At 42.3% G+C, this 20,339-nt stretch overlaps 1 protein-coding gene across 3 annotated transcripts in view; it reads right to left on the bottom strand.

Moving 5' to 3' along the window:
• AGBL1 (AGBL carboxypeptidase 1) overlaps positions 1 to 20,339 on the bottom strand; it is a 287,819-nt gene that overhangs the window by 227,918 nt on the left and 39,562 nt on the right. For 2 of the 3 annotated variants that reach the window (XM_062630796.1, XM_062630805.1), the window contains exons 6-7: positions 10,958 to 10,995; positions 354 to 562 (exon numbers count right to left, since the gene is read on the bottom strand). In XM_062630796.1, coding sequence (XP_062486780.1) covers positions 354 to 562; positions 10,958 to 10,995 — 247 coding nt within the window. Of the gene's footprint in view, positions 1 to 353; positions 563 to 6,800; positions 7,001 to 10,957; positions 10,996 to 20,339 lie in introns of those variants that run through there. The other variant, XM_062630816.1, reaches the window with a different exon arrangement.

Below are 20,339 nucleotides of genomic sequence, written 5' to 3' on the forward strand. Positions count from 1 at the left end.
AAAGAAAACATCTCATGAAACACATAAGCAACTCTTTTGTGGAGATACTGCACTGTTCTTTGGGAGAGGAAGTACCAACAGACAGCAGGATCCACAGAGCAGAAGAGGGAAATAAAGGGCATTAAAAAGCCTGAACTACAATTCCTGTCAGGTTCAGTAGGAATTAGTTTTAAACTGAAACTTTTCAGCTTTTCTGAATTATTAACTGTGAAAAATTTAATATATTTTAACATTACCATATTTTTCATTGATGTATTATATAAATTCACAATAAAAAATGGAATTTCCTGGACTGTGAGGAAGAACCCAGCACTATCTATTCTATCTCACTTAGCTACTAAAGCACCATTTACCTGTACACTTGTAAAGAGAATCTCCATCCCCTTGGAACAAAGGAAAGTCTCCCTGCCCAGCTGGATGTTGGTGATGTGCTTCAGGCAGAGCAGGAGACCCCTACGAATGTAGACGTAGTTGTTGGAAACATCATTGCGATGCCAGTCTTGATAGAGCCTCAGCAATCCACCCAGGAAGCCTCTGCTCACTGCCCGTCGGCTGTTAGACTCTGAAAAGGAAGAGGACAGGCTGAATTAAACTGCTCATCCTGTTTGATACCCTGTTTAAACTCAGAGTTTATCACCTGCGTATTCTTGCTTAAAGGTCTCAGAAAAATAAAACTTTGGGGTTTTGGTGGGGTTTTTTGGTTTTGGGGTGTTTTTTTTTTTTTTTTTACAATTTGGGATGTTTTTATTTGCTAAGCATGAGCTGGGCTCTTGGAATCGTACATGAAAACAAATGAAGCAGTCTCTCTTCTGTCTAGGTGAAAATGGCTGCTCCAGAACCCTCCAGATGAACCAAACCACAGGTGGGGAATGGGCAGAGCCCAAATCTCCTACAAAGTGCTAATAAACTTAAACACAATTACACCTGAAACTAAGAAGGCTCCTGAGGAGTGAGAAAAGCTGAAGAACAGTAAGATTAATCAACAGCAAGTCATATAAACTTCACATTGTGCTGTACTTCAGCCCTGAGATAACACCTTATGGAGATCAAGAAACCCAGAAACCTTGTAGCTGTACAACCCTGTCACAGATTATGTTTGACTTCTAAATGTGTTCCCACACATTGCTCTATAAATCAAACTATTCTTCAAACCAACACTAAAAAATTAACAAAACACAAACATGAGCAACAGCGTTTTGGGCTTCCTTTCTGTTGCTTCACAGGTCTAAGATTTAAACACTACCTAAATGTGCCTTTTAAAAGGCTTTACTGCATGGGCAAAAAATAAAATTAAACTAAATTAATATAGGCTTTATAAAGAATAAAAGGAAAGCTGCAGTGTCCCCTTAATCATATATATCTAGGACACTAGACTAAAATTAAAAGATTATAAAACTTAAGATAACATACAAATTCCAATGAGTATTCTAAAACACATCCCTTGGCCCACTGCATTCATTGCCCTAACCCACAGGACAAACATGAAGCCATATGAGACTCAAGGCTCCCTCCCTTCAAACCAAACATGTTTTCCTGACTGGTCCTGACATTCCTCACTGTGACACACATTAGAAGCTGTCACGAGCTCAGTAATCAACCAAGGAGCCAGGTAGCATGAGTGAAACAGGAGCTCAGCATCCTGAATGCCAATCAGCATTTGCAGTTCACAACAGATGGCTCTTGGTATGGGTTCTACCAGATTTAGTAGGTTCCAATTCATTTCCAGTTCGTTAAACAAAGTGCCAGAGTCCCTCACACCTGGAGTGTTAAAGTCATCAATGGGGATTTACAGTACAGGAGAAGGAGCTGGAGGTTAAGAGAGAGAACACAAAGATGCGCATGCAGGAGATTAGTAACAAGGGAAGCCAGCCTGAGATTAAGCAGGAAGCAGTTAGCAGGCAGCAAACCTCAATCACAGCGATGAAGTAGATAGAGGTATTGGGAAGTGGGAGGAAGTCACCTGAAGTCATCTGTCTGGCCTCTGCATCACATCGGCAAATTCTTCTGGAGAAATGAGTGGTCTTGTCCTGCAATTTTCTCTACCATTGGCACCACAGGACAGGCAATAGACAGCATCCCCAGACCAGTGTGCCAGCTCATTTTAATCTTGCTTTGCACCTTCACACCACCCTGCTGACATTCCCCTGCACTGAGCTGCTGGTCCCACAGCTATTCCAGTCTTACACAGCTCTGCCAAGTCTCCTGCACCTTGGCCTGCAGTTCTCTCTAGCATTTATCCCCTTGTTATTAACCATCTCACACTAACTCTGCCAGTACATCTTGTATTTCAGGACTCGGTGATTGTCAGCATGTAGGTCATCCTTCTCCTTTGACCTTCACTGTTTGTTTTTTTTTCTGTTTTACTTTCTGCAAGAAGACTTTAATTGCTTGAGAATCCCTTATCAATCCCAATGATTTTATTCATGATTTCCTGTTAATCCTCAACCAGCTGTCATGTTTACTAACCTGCAGGATGACTAACCCCTTAAATCAGTCAATCTTCCTTGAAGAATTACTTGGGAAGCTCTGTAAAAGTCAATAAGTATATAAAACATGACAAGAAGAAGAAGAGAGTCAGGGAGTGTAAGGTAGGGAAAATTTAGATCAGACTCGGAGCTGCCCTGAACTGTTCAGAGGCAGATGAAATTGGACTAAATCTAGGGATTTATAGCCCCTCGCATTCAGTGCCTGAAGTCTAAGCTTTCTATGTCACTGTCGATAGGACAAGGGAAATGTTGGAAAGCACTATGGATATTGCTCCTTGGAGAATTTATTAAAAAAATAAGAATAGAATTATCATAAGATGTGTTTGTGATGTTTTCCTCACATCTTTCAAGACAGGCTTCCATGTTTGGATCCCAGCTCCATAGGGACACAGAACACACAACTGTCCCATACTTCACTTTTATCACTAGATGGAAAGCAGGGAGGAAGCTGAGCTGTCTCCCCTCATGTTTTCTGTAGTACTTATCACCCTTGAGATCAAAACAGTTGCTCTGAAAAGAGAAGCTGAGATAGTCTGTTCTGTGAGGAGGAGATCAGAGGCAATGAGAATTACTTGCTGAAGGGGCAAAAACCACATTCATTTTGCTCCTCCTGTCAGATTTTATTGATTCTCCTCTCCTCTCCTGTGCTGTCAGTGCTTTTCTTACCATTTTTTCAGTTGCATAGCCAATAAAGTAGTGAATAAATGAAGGAGGAAGTATGCCAAGATCTCCAGAAGGCAGAATGGAAAAAGGAGGCCTCCCCACCTGTCTCTGTTGGTCTCTCCATCTAAGGATGCACCTGCGTGACCATCCATCTAGATTTTGGCACAAATACAGGTGGTGAAGATGAATCATACAGGTACAAGCAGCACTGCACAGATTTGTAGGCAGCAAGAACCCACCCCTCCTGGAGTCAGTATGCATGGTTTGTGTGGTAAATGGTAAGATGTCCTATGCCTTTTGACCATTTGCTGTTATTCTTTCATTAGTCCCTTTCCTATTCTTTGGGTATGGCCAGTGTTCAATGGAAATAGAAGTTCTCCTTCCACACAGCTTTCAGAAGTGCCCAGGGATGGTGCTTTCTATTTTGATGCAACGCTTGATTTGTGAGACAGATGCACTCCTCCTGTTTGAGCTAACAGAACAGTGACATTTTTTCATACATGTAATATTTTAAGACACTTATAGTAAGCTTACACAATAATCTTTGGATCCCACAATAGCTTTAAGTGTAGTAAATAGCATTGACCATTAGTCCATCTGTGTTTAGTATTTTGCATACATAAATTCACTGATTAAATCTCAACAAACTGATTAAAACTCAATAAACTAACTACTGGATGAGATCTGAGCTATCTCTGACTCTCCTGCTCCGAGTCTGTCTTCCTAATCTTATTCTGGCATCTCTGATGGAATCACTGTCTTCACAACCTTTCCCAAACCTATCACTGGCATATTGTTTTCTTTGCAAGAGTTTCACTTTGCCTGCTGAGGCTGGGAGGGGTGATAGAGGAATAGGCAGTGTCATCTTAGTTTCCCCATGTTTCTAAACCTGACCTTCCGCTTCTGGCTTGCAGGGCAGGGCTGCTAAGCAGGGAAAGTTTAAGCACTGCAGCACAGACTGCCCAGCCTGAATCATCTGCGCGGTTTGTCAGGAACTTTTGACATGGATACACAGCCAGCGTGAAGGGGCTTCAGATGGTTAAAAATGAATCTACATTAACAAGGAGAATACACTAGGAAGAAATCCAGCTTCAACAGAGCTCTGATTTCGTGTTAGAGGACAAGGACAGACTCTAAACCCAGGGTTTCAGTCTAGTAGATAAAGTCCCATGACCACCAGTGTTTCTTTGGACACTTCTGAAGCCCTCCTTACATTCCAGGCTCCTTTAAAATGTGTGCCAGGAGCACAGGGACCACTGGAAAACATGCAGCATATTTAATCACAAAACTGAATTGCAGTCAACCTAAAACATGATGAGCAACGCACTGCTTACCAGGCAGAACAAAGAGATTTATCTTTCTGTCTATCTGCTTAAATATCTTTGTTGATGCCACTCCACTGATTCATTATGCCAAGAACATATACTGCTACAGTTTGGAGATAAGAATGCTCTGCTAAATTAACCCTATGGCCCCTAACGCAGTGAAAGGAATAAGAAAATCTCCAGCTTCCCCACTCTGCTCTAGTGATTGCCTTTTGGGAATAAGAAATGCAAAATATCTCCTAAAGCAAGTGGAAAGCAGCTATTTTATTCAGTCATTGAGAGGCCATTTTTGCTTAAGATAAGCTTGAAGGTTCCCTATAGAAGCAAAATTAATTGTCCCCATGGAGAAACCTAGTCATCCATCAAATGCTGGAATGAATTCAGACCCAGTGGATTCTACAGCTCCGGCAAGGAGTTGGTCTTAGCTCAATTCTTGTTGGAAGCCAGAAAACTACTGTAATTGTGCCCTGTAAATTTTACAGCCCAGGCATATATTTAAGTGGTTAGGATAGACAAATAACACTGGCACAGAGGCAGAGAACACAGGCAGGATTTGCTAGCAACTACAGGTGCCATGTTTTGCTCCTAGGATGGGAATCAGCCACAAGCTTTGCTTCAGTACAAGAATAGCTCTTTCTACTCCGAGATACCTAAGTTCCAGGTGTTGCCCCATACAGTGACATTTGTACAAACCATACAAGGACGTGGTGATTCTTCTCCAGTTTGCCTTTGTTCCATTGCTTATACCTAAAACTAAGGAAAAACAAACCAACCCCTTCTTAAATTCTCAACCCCACAAGGAAACCTATTTTTAAGTGGTTTCCTCTTTTTCCTTTCTTTTCCAGCTTCACAGCAGCTTCTGGTTGTAATTCAACAGAAAGTTGAAAAATCTACAAAAATTGAACAAACCCACCAACATTTGCACAAAGTTTCCATCATGATTTTTCTGAACAACGTGGGTGGAAAAAGTTCAAATGAGGATGCTAGAATTTGGAAGACTTCCTCAAATTCAGCCACTGAATTTCCTGAAGCCAGGTCATCACTGGAGGCACAAACTTTGCTCATGCCAAGGCAAAGGCAGTAAGCAATCATTTGTAAGGATGTCAACAGACAGTAATGCAGCTCCTCAACTCTTTGGTTCCATTATACCCATCCTGAGGAGCAAAACAGTGGGAAGGTGCTATATCAAGGAGATGAAACCAACCTTTTGCTCTACAGTACTGAGTTACTTTCAGTTTGAGATATGCTTATGTATGAAGAGCAGTCTTGGGGAAGGGAATATAAAGGACATTCAAAAAAATGCTTCCCCCCGTAAAGCAGCACTTTTCAAAGAGAAGGTTAAATATAGAATCAAGACTATTTGCATTCTGAAATTCAGGAAGAAAGGATAGACACAGACCTTGTTTTAGATGATTATGAAAGGAATTATATGCAGAGTTCAACTCTGATCACAGTACAAGTTGTGAGGATAGATTTGGGGCCAAACTGATAATGAAGTTTGATTCCAGAGGTAGGTGATGAAGTCTTAAACTGATCGTGAGAAATGGGAACCTGCCAAAGTATTTGGCAAATCACAGACATTATGCTGTTTGCTACAGGAACCAGCGTGCTTTAACCATAGGGCTATTTTGATACAATATCAAAGACTTGTGTCAGTAGATCTGTTGCAGAACATTATGAATTCAGACATAGAGGGTACAGGCGTTTCATAAACCGTAATCTGCTTATGTGCTAGAACATCGCTTTCTGTTTCTCAGAGTTGCTTGCCCCTCCTTGATGCCAGCATAAAAGGAAGAAAATGACACTGATTATTTTATCCTACCAGCCACAAGGAATAATCCTATGTTTTGATAAGAGAATAATTTAAAAATGAGCAGGTGAAAGGTTAAATAAAGGTTAGTTGGCAGAAGATGAGGGTTAAAGAGCAGGAAATGAGATAAAAGGCTTGGGGTGGGGTGTGTGTGTGTGTGGAGAGGGAAGGCAAGAGAATAAAGCGAATCAAAAAGAAAGGAAAAGATATAGAAAGAGAGGGGAAAGGCCATCAGCAATAACTGCTGTTAGCACACCGAATTGTCTTGATGAAATAAGCATGATCAGGGGTCACCACAACCTGTCTTTTTAAATTGCTCATTACAATTGTACCAGGCAAGCACTGCAGCCAGGGCCCTTCCCTTCAATATCCACGGAACAAATGCCTCCAAGATCAGCTCTAGCTAATTTCCTTAAAGACATGCAGGCTGCTAATTCTGGGAAACACAGATAGTCGGGAATAACAAACACCACCAAAATTAGATTAAAATAACCTGCTGATAAACAAATTACTCACCAAAAATAAACATTGGATTAAGCGGTGGTGGGAGCAGGATCCCTATAATCACATCGCCACCGTGTGGCTCCCGGTGCCGAGCGGCAGCGGACGGTTTGGTCCATCACATCGCCTTCAAATGCACTTGTCCGAGTTCATACACAGGGGTCTTGTTTTCTTCCACTCCCCCAAAGGTGTGAATGGTTTGCCTGTTTTATTTATGGGGGTGAGCTCACTAAAAGGAATAGAGCCCATGGCTAGGAGCGACATGAAGGCAGTCCTCACCTTCCACCACTGCACAAGCAGGGGTATGCCCTATCCACACCCAAGCCTCCCATTGACAAAGGAGGCCTTAATGATACGCTCCCCAGGCCTTAAGACAAACTGGAACAAGATACAAACACAGATGTATTGAGAAGTAGTAGAATAAAGCCAAAGGAGGCTGGAAAAAGTAATCTGGGAAAGACAGGAAAGACTGATGATGCTGTGCCTCATTCCACCTGTTTATGTACAGCTCTTGGTATATACCCCACTCATCTCTACCCTGGGCTGTAGAAAGCATCTAGAAACTGAAGGATGGATGGACAGCTGTAATACTAGAAAGCCTGACTAAGGCAAAAAGCCTTCTGATGCTCTTATGGCACTTCAACACCATTATAGATATTTACCAAGCAACATGTATAATAATGTAGTTCAGTCGGAGTTAACACCGTGACGGAGAGATAGCAGATATGAAAAGAAACAGCAAGGCAATGGAGGAAGGACATGCTACAAGCTGTTTGCTGCATGCATGTGGGCATGGCAGGTGGAGAACAGCAAATGGAAGAATACCATCCAAGGACTGGTAAAGTACCCTGGGATACTTGGAAAGAGGGAAGAGGCCAGGACTGGCTGAGAAACACCTTCTCTGTGTCCATAATCTGAGCTTCTACCAATAGAAAGATGCAGTACTGCAGAACTTCTGTTCCTCTGTTATTCACCATCTCTATCACTGATCTTCGCTATGTACATGGGACAAGGACAACCAAGGTCACTCTTGTCTTGCACTGAATTTCCAAGCATTTCTTCCTTGTTGTGGATGAAGCACAAGTTTGTAGCAGTCCATCAATTATTTCTTTGGACAGGCTTGTACTTCCTTCTCTGAAACACAAGAGCAACAATTTCCCAGGTACAGCTGGAATGGTAATTTTTCCTTACACTGATGCCTTCCATCCTGGCAGATCTTGCTTCTTGCAGTTATGCATCTGCTAAGTGGGCATTAGCATCAGGAAAGAGACAGAGGCCAGAAAGTCTCTAGGCAGCCCCTGCCCTGCAGATGAACAGTTTCAAGTAGAGGCTGTGGAAGCCTGAGGAGCTGAAGATGTTTCTGAAATTCATCGGGGAGACACACTGCCATCTGCCTGCTCCCTTTAAAACTACTGCGTGCTTTCTCGTTGCAGCTCGTTGCCGAAGAGGAGCACTCACCCTTCAGCACAACCTCGTGTATAACCATAACCACAATGATGACTTTGGGCTGAAGCACTTAAGGATATGAAAACCCTATAGAGAGACACTCAGGAATGAGTGTGTTCTTTTCCCTGTTTTATAGCCTTCACCCCCAGCACAACTGCCTCTCACCATCATTTTCCAGCAAGCCACCAAAAAAGCTCACAATAATCAGTCCACTAATTCAGTACTGTACCACATTCGAAGACTCCTGTGTCCTATTTGATTGTATTCCATCTAAAACATGCTAAAAGGCTTCTGGGCGTCTTGGTGTGCACAGTTTTATCCCTTGTTTCAAGAAGCAGTTTTCAAGTGCTATAATATTCACCAGATCTTATTTTTAAGAATCCCTGCACCATTCAAAGGCACTAAGGTCATGGGCTTAAATAAGTTAACTGTGACAAACAAAGCTGTCCTGACACAGTCGTGAGAAAGAATTCAGCTCTTTCCCAGTCATAGTGAATTTATCTCTGGAAGAACCAGAGCTGTTTTTCACATCTCCTGACCCACGCCTCCCAAAAGACACAGCCTGCTCATTTGTATGCAGCTACCAGAGCAGTCCATTCCAGAAGCCTGGAGCTTCTCATATCCTGAGAAGGACAAAGGGAAACTAAAAGACATTCTTGACCAGTCAGCATCAGACTGCAGAAAACTTCAAAGAACACAGTCCAGGCTGACTTGTGGGCTGCGATGCTATATTTGATTGCAAGTATTGGCACTGTTTCCCAAATCCCAGTTCCAGTGCCTTAAAGAACATGAGCTGAAAACAGACTGTGTTGTTTTCCTAAAATCACTTTTCCATGGAAGCAGTGTTGCTGTAACAATGTTGTTTGTGAATGATAAAGGAGAAAAGGACACGTTACAGCAAACTAGGAAGTGTGTCTCAAACCAGAAATGTCTTTCCCAGTCAATGCCTTTGCAATGGTCAACAGTAGAAATGAACATGAGAACACCCATCTGTATACAGTGATCAACCAGAGTGACAGTGGATGGGCTGTTTTGCTCAATAGGCCAAGTCCTCTCTGAGTTCATTTTTGGTTTTGTACCTTCTGTGCGAGCACCTGGAGCAACCAGAGGGATCATTGTGTTCTTCCAGTACTGGGAACCCTCTATGAACTTCCTAGAGCAAGAACCACCCAGGATGCTTTCGCAACCTAAATTGGCTGGAAAGAGTCATACAGAAAATTTCTGGGAGTAAATAGCTTTAAAACCTCATTCCAGGAGGAAAAGGGCTGGGAGAATATGGAGCTGAATCAAAAATATCCCCTAGATCATTCTCAGCTTCCCCACTCCAACTTTCACATGTGTTTACAACTCCCCAGAAGACTACATTTCACAGCTTCCCTTGGTAATTACTGCCCCACTTCTATACACTGTTCTCATCTCTAGACCCAGAACAAGCCTCCAAGTGGAAAACTTAGCCTATAAATATCTTGGGACAACAGAATTTCACTTCCCATTTCTAGTACTTACCATAAAACAGGAGCACAGGAGAAAAGCTCAAGCTGCCAGATGAGCTTTCGGCTCTTGCTCCACTTTTCCACACTTCTCTGTGTATTTCTTCCTACTCTGAAGGCTAATTTTGCTTTTGTATTGCAGGCAGCTGTGTCAGAGCCCTACAACCCCCTTATTAAGATTTAGTGCCCAAATTAGAAGGTCTTTCCTTGTTGCAATAATGTGACCTTTAAATCTAGGCAGCAAGGTTAATACTGAGGCGTTATTTCAGAATCCATCACTAGAGCTGCTGCAGCTCAGACACGATCCCGTTGCAGTGTGCTCATTTAAGCACTGCTTCCAGGGCTACAGTTTTTCACAAATGCATTTATTCCTAATACTATGAAAAGGAGAAGGGGGAGGAGAAGAAAGAAAGGGGGAAGGGAGGGAAGAGAGAGAAGGACGATATGCCATTGTGATTTATTGTGGAGTAGATTGCCTGCAATAGTAGAGGGCTCTTTCTTAATCAAAGCTTTATTAAATTCTGGTAATAAAAAGCTAAGTGTTTTCAGATGGGATAAAGGCAAAAAAAAAAAAAGGTAGCATGTTTATTTCAGGAACAATCATGCCAGCAGTACATGACCAAGAACCCATGTCAAGGTCTTCAAGACCCCCAGCCAGCTAGCACAGATGTTAAGCACAGCCTGCCGTAGCAGGGCTGTACCCCGGCAATCACTAGGTCTCGGCCCTGCCTGCACGTTAGCAGACCTGACAAGCTTGCAAGGGAGAATTAAGGTCATTTCTTCTGGACTGCAGGATTTTTCCAAGCCTTTGCCAACAAGAGCATTGTTACCAGGTAAGCACACAGTGCAACAGCACAAGACAGACAGGTCCTGGCCTCACTCTCCAGCGATGCTGCTACAGAGCAATAAGCATTTGTCACTGGCTGGAGAGGTTCCTCATTTCTTCCACTCTACAACCCCCAGGACAACCACTGTTCCCTAAATACTCAAATAAGGGTCTAGCCTGGCTGCCACAGCAGCTTTCTCCCTCACACTTTTCTCCCATAGAGCTGTGTGCGCACACAGCTGCAGGAGTCCTAGCTAGACATATAGGGAGCTACTGCATTACTGCCTCTCTTCTAAGCAGGGCTTTCTGGGAATGAAGGAAGAGGAGATGGCAAAGGAGAACGGGGTTCATTCTGTCCAGTAGCACAACAAAGAAAGAAAAGTCAGAAAGAATATTAAAAAGAAGCTTACTTGATTTCAGCAAAGCTGCCAGAGCCTCAATGGCTGCCCTGGGGAAAGAAGAGAGATGGAGAAATAATGTCAATTTCCTCAATAATTTTTGTAACCTTCATCTTCAGTGTCTTCTGGGCCAGGCTCCCCAGATGGCCTAAATTGACAGCTTCTGATGGACTTTGACAGAACTGCAGTGTTTTACACCAGTGGAGGATCCAGTCTCTGCAGCTGACTCAGTTATTCTAAAAGACCATTAGCCCTCTAGCTTTAGTGTTACACTGATTTGTAGTGAGCATTAAATTTAAAGCAACACCCACATATCCAAAGTAATGAAGGAAGTCATTTAACTGCTGCCCCAGAGCTACTTCTTTGTATCAGAGATTCGGCACATGCCCACTCCAGACACCAGCACTTCCATCTACATCAGTAGATGGTAATTTCTGCATTAAGTTGGGACATCCATGTCAGTATTTTTAGCCAAATTCCACTCCTTCCTCGGTTTTCCCCAAACAAGCTTAACCCCTTCCATCCTTCCTCCCATCAGCTTTAAGTGAAAAGCAAAAATGATTTCTTTTAATTATAACGATGTTTTGCATTGCAGAGGCATTTAAAGGCCCCCAGTCAGATCAGGACTTGCAAGAAAGATGCTAAAGCTCTAGGGGAAGACTGCTAACCCCATGAAGCTTAGACAGTAAGTAGCTAGAGGGGAAGAGATACACAGAGAGATTTCTGTTGACCTTCTGTGTCAACCTCAATGTGCAGGTAAAGCAACTCAACCTGCCTTAGCCCTGGTTTGAACAGGAGCTGGTCACTAACTTTGCATCTTAAAAAGCTGAAGTGAGGCATCCTTATTCCTTACCATCCAGAGGCAAGTTCCTTCCTCTTGTGGTGTAATCTCCATCCCACTAGCCCCACAAAAGACTTTTTCCAGTTGTACTCTGCTGGAGCAAGAAGATCCATGTTCTAACCTGCCTTACTGCTGTTAAGTTTCAAGTGCCCACAGCTGATTAAATATGTACAGCTACAAAAGCCTCCATGCCCAAGGATTTCTTCAAATGTAATCTGTTTACAAACCAATCCCCAAATAAAATCACATTAACTTCCATCCCGAGCCAATTATCATCCTGGAGCAAAAAAAAAAAACAGGTAATTTTTCTCCCCAAGCTGCTGGTTGTGGTGTGTCTTAACAGCAGCAGAAACTAAGGAGGATTCAAGAGCTGGCTCTTGCTTATGTTTGGATCAATTACCTACGTCATTCTTTCACTCTAGGTCATTCTTTTCATTCATACCTATGGCATTCTTTCATAACGAATCTGACGGAATTCAACAACAGCATTACAAACAAACTGAAAAACAAAAATCCATCCAGAGCATCTCCCAAAGCTCAAAGTCAAGTATTATCTTGTGAAGGAGGCTACCTTACGTACCTACATCTGCAGGCTTAAGGTGATGTCTCAATCACATGCCAGAAGAGTAGAACAATGAAGGTAGTACCACAGTGTTTCTTGCTCCAAGCAGAAGAGATCTAAGGATTTCCTGTAGGCATCTAGTTTATTTTAGGGGTGCTTGAGCATTACCAAAGAGTTTCATTAGAGCTACACCACGATTATAATGGGAACACTTGGCAGCAAACTTCCCATTAAACAAACAATCAGCAAAACTGGATTTTTCCAATACTTTTTTTGTGCCTGTAAAATCAGATACAAAGAATTTTATTCATCTTCAGACCTCACAAACCATGATCTCAGATGTATAAACTTCTATTCCCACTATCTTTGAGTCCCCATTGTAATTCCTCATCTACTTGCCCCAGAAGACCTGAACTCTTCCTGGCTGTAGCACAACTTACCCTTCAACAGCCTTAACCACCCCATGTCACTTATCCAGGCTTGGAGGGAACTGGTCTGCTCTGACTCTGGAGATAAGAGCTATTTGTGGTTCTGATGTGACCTGATCAGGCAGGTTTGCAACTGCTTTGCTTGTAAATCTGAGAAACCCAAGACTATCATAAAGGTGTAGGTAAATCCACCCAGATGGTACTGTAGGAGGGAAAGCTCAGACATGTCCTGAAAAGAATTGAAGGTGGTATCACCTAGATCCCACCATCACCACTCAGCAGAACCAAATCTTTATAGTCACCGCCTGCTTCTGAAGCAACGTTAAGACCTGCAGCTGTAGCTGGCTGGATTCCCCATATCCCAGGCTAACAGCCTAGATACATCCTCATCTTAGTCCATGCCTGTACACAGTACAGCAATAAAATTAAGTGGAACCAAACTAGTACATTTCATCTCTTCAAGTACTGCAATTTATCACAGGGATTCTGGCATAGGTTATATGAAGTGTACTGTGCATCCCACAGCATGTACTCTACAGTTAGTCGTAAGTAGGTGCGGACCCAGTAGACTGACCTTAATAGTATGCATTGCTTTAGAGCAGACTTTGAAAGAAAAATATAATTAGAGACATGAGGGTAAACTGCAAAACAGATAAAATAGGTTTAAGGGATAAAATGGACTTAGCAAGAGTAGATCAATCCAGCCTAACTTGATATCTTTGTTTGATGAGTGATTTTCCTAGACAAGAGAAATGCATTTGATCTAATTTATCTGTACTTCAATAGAGCATTTGATGTGGTGCCGCACTGGAAATTATTAGCAAAGCTGGAGAACACAGGGATTACTGTAGGAATTGCACCATGGGTAAGGAACTGGTTAAAGAAGCAATGACAGGAGTTCTGCTGAAAAAAGAATTATTGGTCTGGAAGGAAAATATGTGTGGAAGTCCTCAAGGATGTTTTGAGACCGATCTTATTTTATCTTTTCATTAATGACCTTGGCACGAAAAAGTCAGAGTATACTAACAAAATCTGCTGACTGTGTGAAGTCAGGAGCTGCTGCCAATAGCAGGGAGTTCAGAATACCTTTCAAGAGTAGCAGGATGTTCTTGAGTGCTAAAGCAATAGAAATGTGTTGAAATATAACAGTCAAAGTGCAAGGTTACACATTTAGGCTTTAACAGGAATCACTGTTATGAGTAGGGGCTCATAGTTTGGAAATGAGAAGAAGGACTCCCTGGATATATGAGGCCATTAGAGGATGAGGACAAGCATGACCCAGTAGGGTGACAACCATGAAAGGACAGATCAGGTCTCAGGAAAGCCACAGCCAGTGGAGAGAGGAAAGCATGAATTTCATACAAGGCTTCACCTGAACAGCTGTGAGCAGTGTTCAGGAGGAACCGTGCTGAAGAGTGCTAAGGAAATCATTATGTTAGAGATTTACCTCAAGAGGAGTCTTAAAGACCACAGTTTTGTCACCTTAGCAAAATGATGGTTAAGAGGTGACTTGATTGCTCTCCATAGACACACTGTGTGAGGAAGAAGTAAACACTGAGGGAGGCAGAGAACTACTTAAGCTAAAGAACAAAGCTGGCACAAGAACAAATGGATATAAAATGGCCATGAATAAAATTCAACTAGAAATTAGAGGATGGGTTTTAAGCACTGGAAAATGAAGCTCTGAAACATCCTTTTGGCAGCAATGGGATGAACAACCTAATGACTTTGAAAAGGGAGCCTGAATTGCTTATAATGGGACTGTTAGGCTCAGTTGTCAATGAGGAAAGTGTCTGAAAAAAGCAACCCATGAAGTTGCTTTAGGGATATAACACTGTAGTCTTATATCCCTAAATTTTAATCATAGATAAAATAGAAGTGAAATGAGAAACAGGAATTCCAAGTACAAGGTTCATTAACCAGACCAGAAAAGACGAGCCGCACCAGCTTAAGCTGAAAAGCCAAATGGTCCAAAGGAAACATGTAAGACCACAGCAAAAACAGTGCTAGAACTTGCAGAACAGACTCCTAATCCAGCAGCCTGCAGTCCAGAGATTTCATAAGCTAGCAATGGTGCCTTGAGGAGGCTTTTAAGATCTCAGTTGATTTTGTGTCCATATAGTTTTCTGTGCATTTTTGAACTTATGCTAACTTTTAGCATCCATAATTATCCTGGGAAAGGAGTTCACACCTAAATCATGTAAAGAGTTATCTACCTGCGTTTGTTCTAAGTTTGGACTTTAAATCAGCATTGTAATTTACACTTTAAGTCAGCTGTCAGCAAGTATCCCAAGAATATTATTTATCTTTGATGCTGACCAAATTCAAACATACAAAATGCCCTATGGAAAACAAATAAGTTGTAGAAGAGAATGCACAACAGACTTTCACCAAAACCAGGAGCAAGCTTACAGCAAGCCAAGCAAGTGGTCTTTGTGATATCAGCACCTCTTAATACCACATGCCAAACCGACAGCATCTTTTCTGCTATCAGAAGATATAACGACATGATTAAGCCTGGGACAGGAAGACAGAGAGAAAGGAGATAAATTGTGCATGAGAGCACGGATGGGAGAGAGGGAAGATGGGAATAGGAGGAAAAGTTTAAGAGCACAAGAAAGATAACTTGATGAGCCATATGCTCAAGCAGAGAATTTGATAGCGTGCCCAGTGTAGAACTCTGCATTTGTCTCAAAAAGGAATGGGGGGGAAAAGAAATAATTAAAAAAGCTGCCAAATCTGTCCAGATGCCTTCCTCTGATTTTTTGCTCTTTGTGGAAATACATTAGTAAAACCTTAGCCGTTTTGTCAAACCCAGCGTATCTCAAAGGAGATTTATTCTATATTAAAAAGAAAGAAAAAAAAAGGATGTATAAATAAAGTTGCCCCATCTTAAAAGGCACTATAATAAATGCTGATCCATAATCTCAAAACACATTAAAACCTCCCTGTAGTAGCAGTCGAGACAGCCACTCTGAAGAATGGAAATCTTTGAAGTGTTTCCAAGTCAGCAGCTTGGATATCTGGGCAGCAGTACAGCTAGCAGGCAGACAGACAAACGCAACTTCCAGACCCTGTGCTTAGGAAACAGGAGCAACATAGGAAAAACTCCACTTCCCAAGCCAAAGCACAATTGGATTAGCCACCAGAACTGCTTTTGTCTGGGCTGCTAGAAATCCCAGACAAAGAAGCCTTATGCCTGGATCACCCTTTCAGATCTGAGCTTCCAGGACACCATTACTGGAAATCACTGCTGACAGAGGAGACAAAGCCAGGATCTCTTAGGTTTTCTTCTCTGCTCTGCTCTCAACTCACAGGTTGTAGTGCTGGGCAGTAGGATGGACAATGCTTGTTCCACCACAGTATCAAATAGAAAGACTGAAAATAAAAAACTCACTACAGAAAAGATGCATGGTGGACTACATGAAAGGATTATGGGTTTTAAGACTCATAGGACATATTGGCATTGGTGCCTACCTGTTCAGGACCAGCTTGGAACTGTGGACAGGGAACTGCAGAGAAGGCAAGGACTGAACACAGAAATGATGCAACAGGGTTCTGCAAATCAGTTCGCAAATAATTTAACCAGCCTTCCTTCTCCTGTGAGATTGTACCTTTTACATGCTTAAATATGAAACCTCTTCAAATTATTGAATGAAAGTTAATGATTTGGTGCTTCATTAAACACCTCTTCAACGTGATGCCTGAGCTAATTCCTAAAGGCAATCGCACTTGGATAATAAAGACATAAAGCACTATATTTATAGAAATGTAAGGAAGGGCTCTGTCCCTGCCTGGCAACCTGCATGCTCTCTCCTTTTACCCTTCTCCCTGCTATTTCACAGTATACTCACTTGTTGCTGTCACATTTATTTATATCACAGGCAGCATGGGGCAGTGACCATGCAATAAATATTTGTACAGCATCTTCACAATGGGAACCCTGACTGAGGGCTTGAGGTATTACAACTTACAGGCTTTAAGCCCCTAAGCTTCCATAGCCCCTGTCTCTGAGAGGAATTAAGTGTCCTTGAGTGTATGTGTCGTCTGGCTGCATTTTGCCTCCAACCACTGGGACTTGTACTTAACTACTGGAGTTTATACAGTCACTGAGCAACTCACTTAAAAGACAATTTCACATTTGACAACTGAGAGACATTTAGAAACAACATGTAGGCGCCACAGCAATAGGTGCTTTATAAATTCTACCAGAAGGTAGATCTCATCTGAGACAGATGCCTTGAACAGTCATTTCCCTTGTGGCCCAGGAATACAGATCTGCAGGCATTTGCACAGTGATTTGTTTTGTTTTAAAGGCTTAAAAGCTCTTGGAAATATGGGTGGGAAGAAGCTGCTTATGCCACTGGCATTTTCATGGCACTTTAGGTCTAGGACTTACACAAAGCCACCAATCATCATGTCCAGTTTAATTCCAGCTTGTTAGCTAGGCATTATAACCTACGCTAAAGGCAAAGCCTGCTCACAGTGCAATGTCTCACACGCTGCCAACAGGTGGAGTTCGGAGATCCAGCTGTTGTGCACAGATGTGCTTTCAGTGTAATGCTCAAGGAAAGGGAATAAAAAAAAAATAAAAATCACACACTCCTTTTCTAAAGGTTCCTTCTGTTCCAGTGACCAGCTCTTTTTTTTCCTGGAAAAGCACACACCGACCTTGATACAAATACACATCTTCTAGGAAACTTATTCTTTGTGATGCAGTTCGTTTTGCTGAATAAAACAAGTGAGCAAACAAAAAGGTACAGAAATTAAATGCATACTCAGCAGTATTTCCTCTCCATCTTTAAAGATTTATATGGCTATTACCTCTAAGAGGAGAGTTGTGAGGAAAAATGTGGGCAGAGGTGCCAAAGTCAATGCTAATAGCCAGCAAGACTTAACAGGAGAAGCAGCAATGATGATTCATTGCTTTTTAACCCTACAACAGATCCAGGAGCAATGTTGCATTTTTGGAGAACACATTGACTTCAGCTCAAAGGCACACTGCTCCTTGTAGAGAAGTTATAGTTGTGATGTGGAAACCCGAGGGCTAGGTCCTCTCTTGTTCTCATGTCTAATACAATAAGCATATCTCAGTTCCCAGCTTCAGCTCAGTGTCTGAACTGTAGCATCATCCAAACATCTCCATGGAGCTGATTAGGTTAAAAATCAGTGGAAAAGGTATAGCTTCCCAGCCTCTTTTATCTCTGCCTCCCAGAAAGAGGAGTCAGTCCAGGGTTATCCTCCAGGCACCCTAACAAGTACCCTGCTCTCTCTTGTTTGCAAGAGCTACAGGAGAGACAGCTGTATCTTAAAAAAAGAAATCAACCTATTCTTCAGCTCCAAATTAAATTAGCTTCAAAGTAGTAGCAAAGAACAAGGTAAATGAAATACACTTAAATCCAAGCCAAAAAAGTGCCCAGGCATTTCTTACAGCATGGCGCAGAGCTGGCACTGCTTCCCCAGGCAGAAGCTGTACCTCAGAAGAATTCCCATTCCTTGTCAACTCCCTCTCCAGGGTCAGATGTCACCAATACGGCTAAGGCAGGCTGTGACAGATTGTCATTCACGTCAACATGAAAGGGCTGGAAGGATCACGAGCAGACAGGATTCTTAACAGATCCATCACCCAGGCAGTTTTAGGCTGACAGTGTGAGAATCCAGCTCTTCCACCCAAGAGACACATATAGGGGACTGAGAGAGGGGCTTGATGCTACCCTTGATTGATTAAGAGGACTGATGAGGATACTCATGGAGGCCACATCTTCTAACAAGTACCAGCACAGCCCTATAAAACATCTCGTACACAATGAAAACATGTCAGTGAGTGGGGTTAAATCCCTCTCCTTTCCCCAGATGACTCTTCCAATGCCAATACAGCTACGAGTGAGAAAGAGCCCAGTGGTCTGTTGGCTCACTCTTTAGTTGTCAATTTATTTGTAGCTTATCAGTTCACTATACCAGACAGCTTTTGCTCTGGAGAGCCCAAGGATTGACATGCACATTATGCTCATGGCAAGGTAGGTGCTCAGTGCACAGAGAGAGATCCAGCCCCATTCTGCTTCTGGATTGCAAGCTTTTCTGAATATGTTGTACACACAGAGTAAGGGCAGGGAGAGGAACACAACCCACGTACCTGGTGAAACCCTGCAAACTGCATGGAGCAGCATGCTTGGTGACATACCCAGGAACCCTAGGCTCGAATCTCAGCAGGACAACTGTGACTTATGTCCTTGTCAAGAGAAATTGGTACTTTGCAATTCGGGAGCTTGATGGTGAACTATAAAGGAGAAGGTAGAGCTTAGGGGTACCCAAGACTTTATGATGCCAGAAAATAAGCCTGCCCTCACGTTATATTGCCAGCAAACAACTGCAAGATTTTGATCTTATGAATACTCTCAGTTGCTGGCAGTGGTATCCAAGGGCAGCTTGTATTGCCATGTCACTGCTTGTGCCCAGAGCTATTTGATAGCACAGAAGGGAGGCTGGTTTCAAAATAATCAAGACTAAGAGCTGTAGTTCTCCCTGACTACTGGTTAGTACAAGGTAGCAGTCATCTCAGGATATAACGTCTTTAAAAAGCACTTTGTAAGGAAAGGTGCTCTTGAGCTGTAAGGCAGCACTGTTTGAAGTAGCAACCTTTACTGCATGTAACTAGGCTGCTGCAATGGATGGGAAATGTGAGGTTTCATTTCAACCGTTCCTGCAGTTTTTTTGCTTAGGGTTGAGGTTTGTTTTGGTCTTTTTAACCAAAGAAAAGCATCTTTCAGGGAAATTCATTTTAAAAATACGTCCAACTTAAGAGTCCTGAAAGCAACAAAAAATATGAAACTGAAGGGCTGAGAAAGCACCATCTTCTGTGATCTACACCAAGAAATAAGGGTGATTTGTGTGGCAGCCTTTCCTTTAAGCAAAAGTCAGATGTTTCAGAATAAAAAAAAAGGAATGACCGATATTGAACACAAGATGAAAAACAGCGTTTGTTCTTTTTAATCTAATGGTACTGTTTCCATGCTACAGGGCTCTAGCAATAGATTCATCAGTTTGAGTTTATATGGCACTTCACTTTCCCCTCCAGTCCTGTTCAGACAAAGCACATCCATAAAGTCCACCCAAAGGAAATTTAAAGCTTAAAACCTTTAGGGATGAAAGCTGACTTGCAGGGTTTCTTTGAATACACCAAAGCCAGAAGCATTTCGACACTGGAATCATTCTCTGTGTGCTGCATTACAAGATGCAGCTTGGGTGGTGGTGAACTGGCAATAGTGTCATAACAGAACCCTATAGCCCTACTCAGTTCTGCCTGTAGTAGGGCTATGGTTTGAATGTGTGAGTAGCTGTTTACACATCAGTTGCAGCTGACAGCACAGTGTTACAGCCACATCTGCAGTAGGGAGTAAGTGGAAAAAGATAATTGTTGTTAACTAATCTTCCTGCCTGCAAGACCTTCCATTTATCAGTCTCCACATGCTTCCCAAGTAGGTAAGCATCGTTTCCCTTGTTATGCATGTTGGTTAGGCAGTTTCTATATATTGCTCTTACCCAAATCCCAAAGGATTGTGATTG

The sequence above is a fragment of the Pezoporus occidentalis genome, unplaced genomic scaffold (assembly GCF_034315485.1).
Source record: "Pezoporus occidentalis ecotype Australia unplaced genomic scaffold, CSIRO_AGI_Poc_V1 ctg11, whole genome shotgun sequence".
In the NCBI taxonomy this organism is placed as follows: Eukaryota; Metazoa; Chordata; class Aves; order Psittaciformes; family Psittacidae; genus Pezoporus; species Pezoporus occidentalis.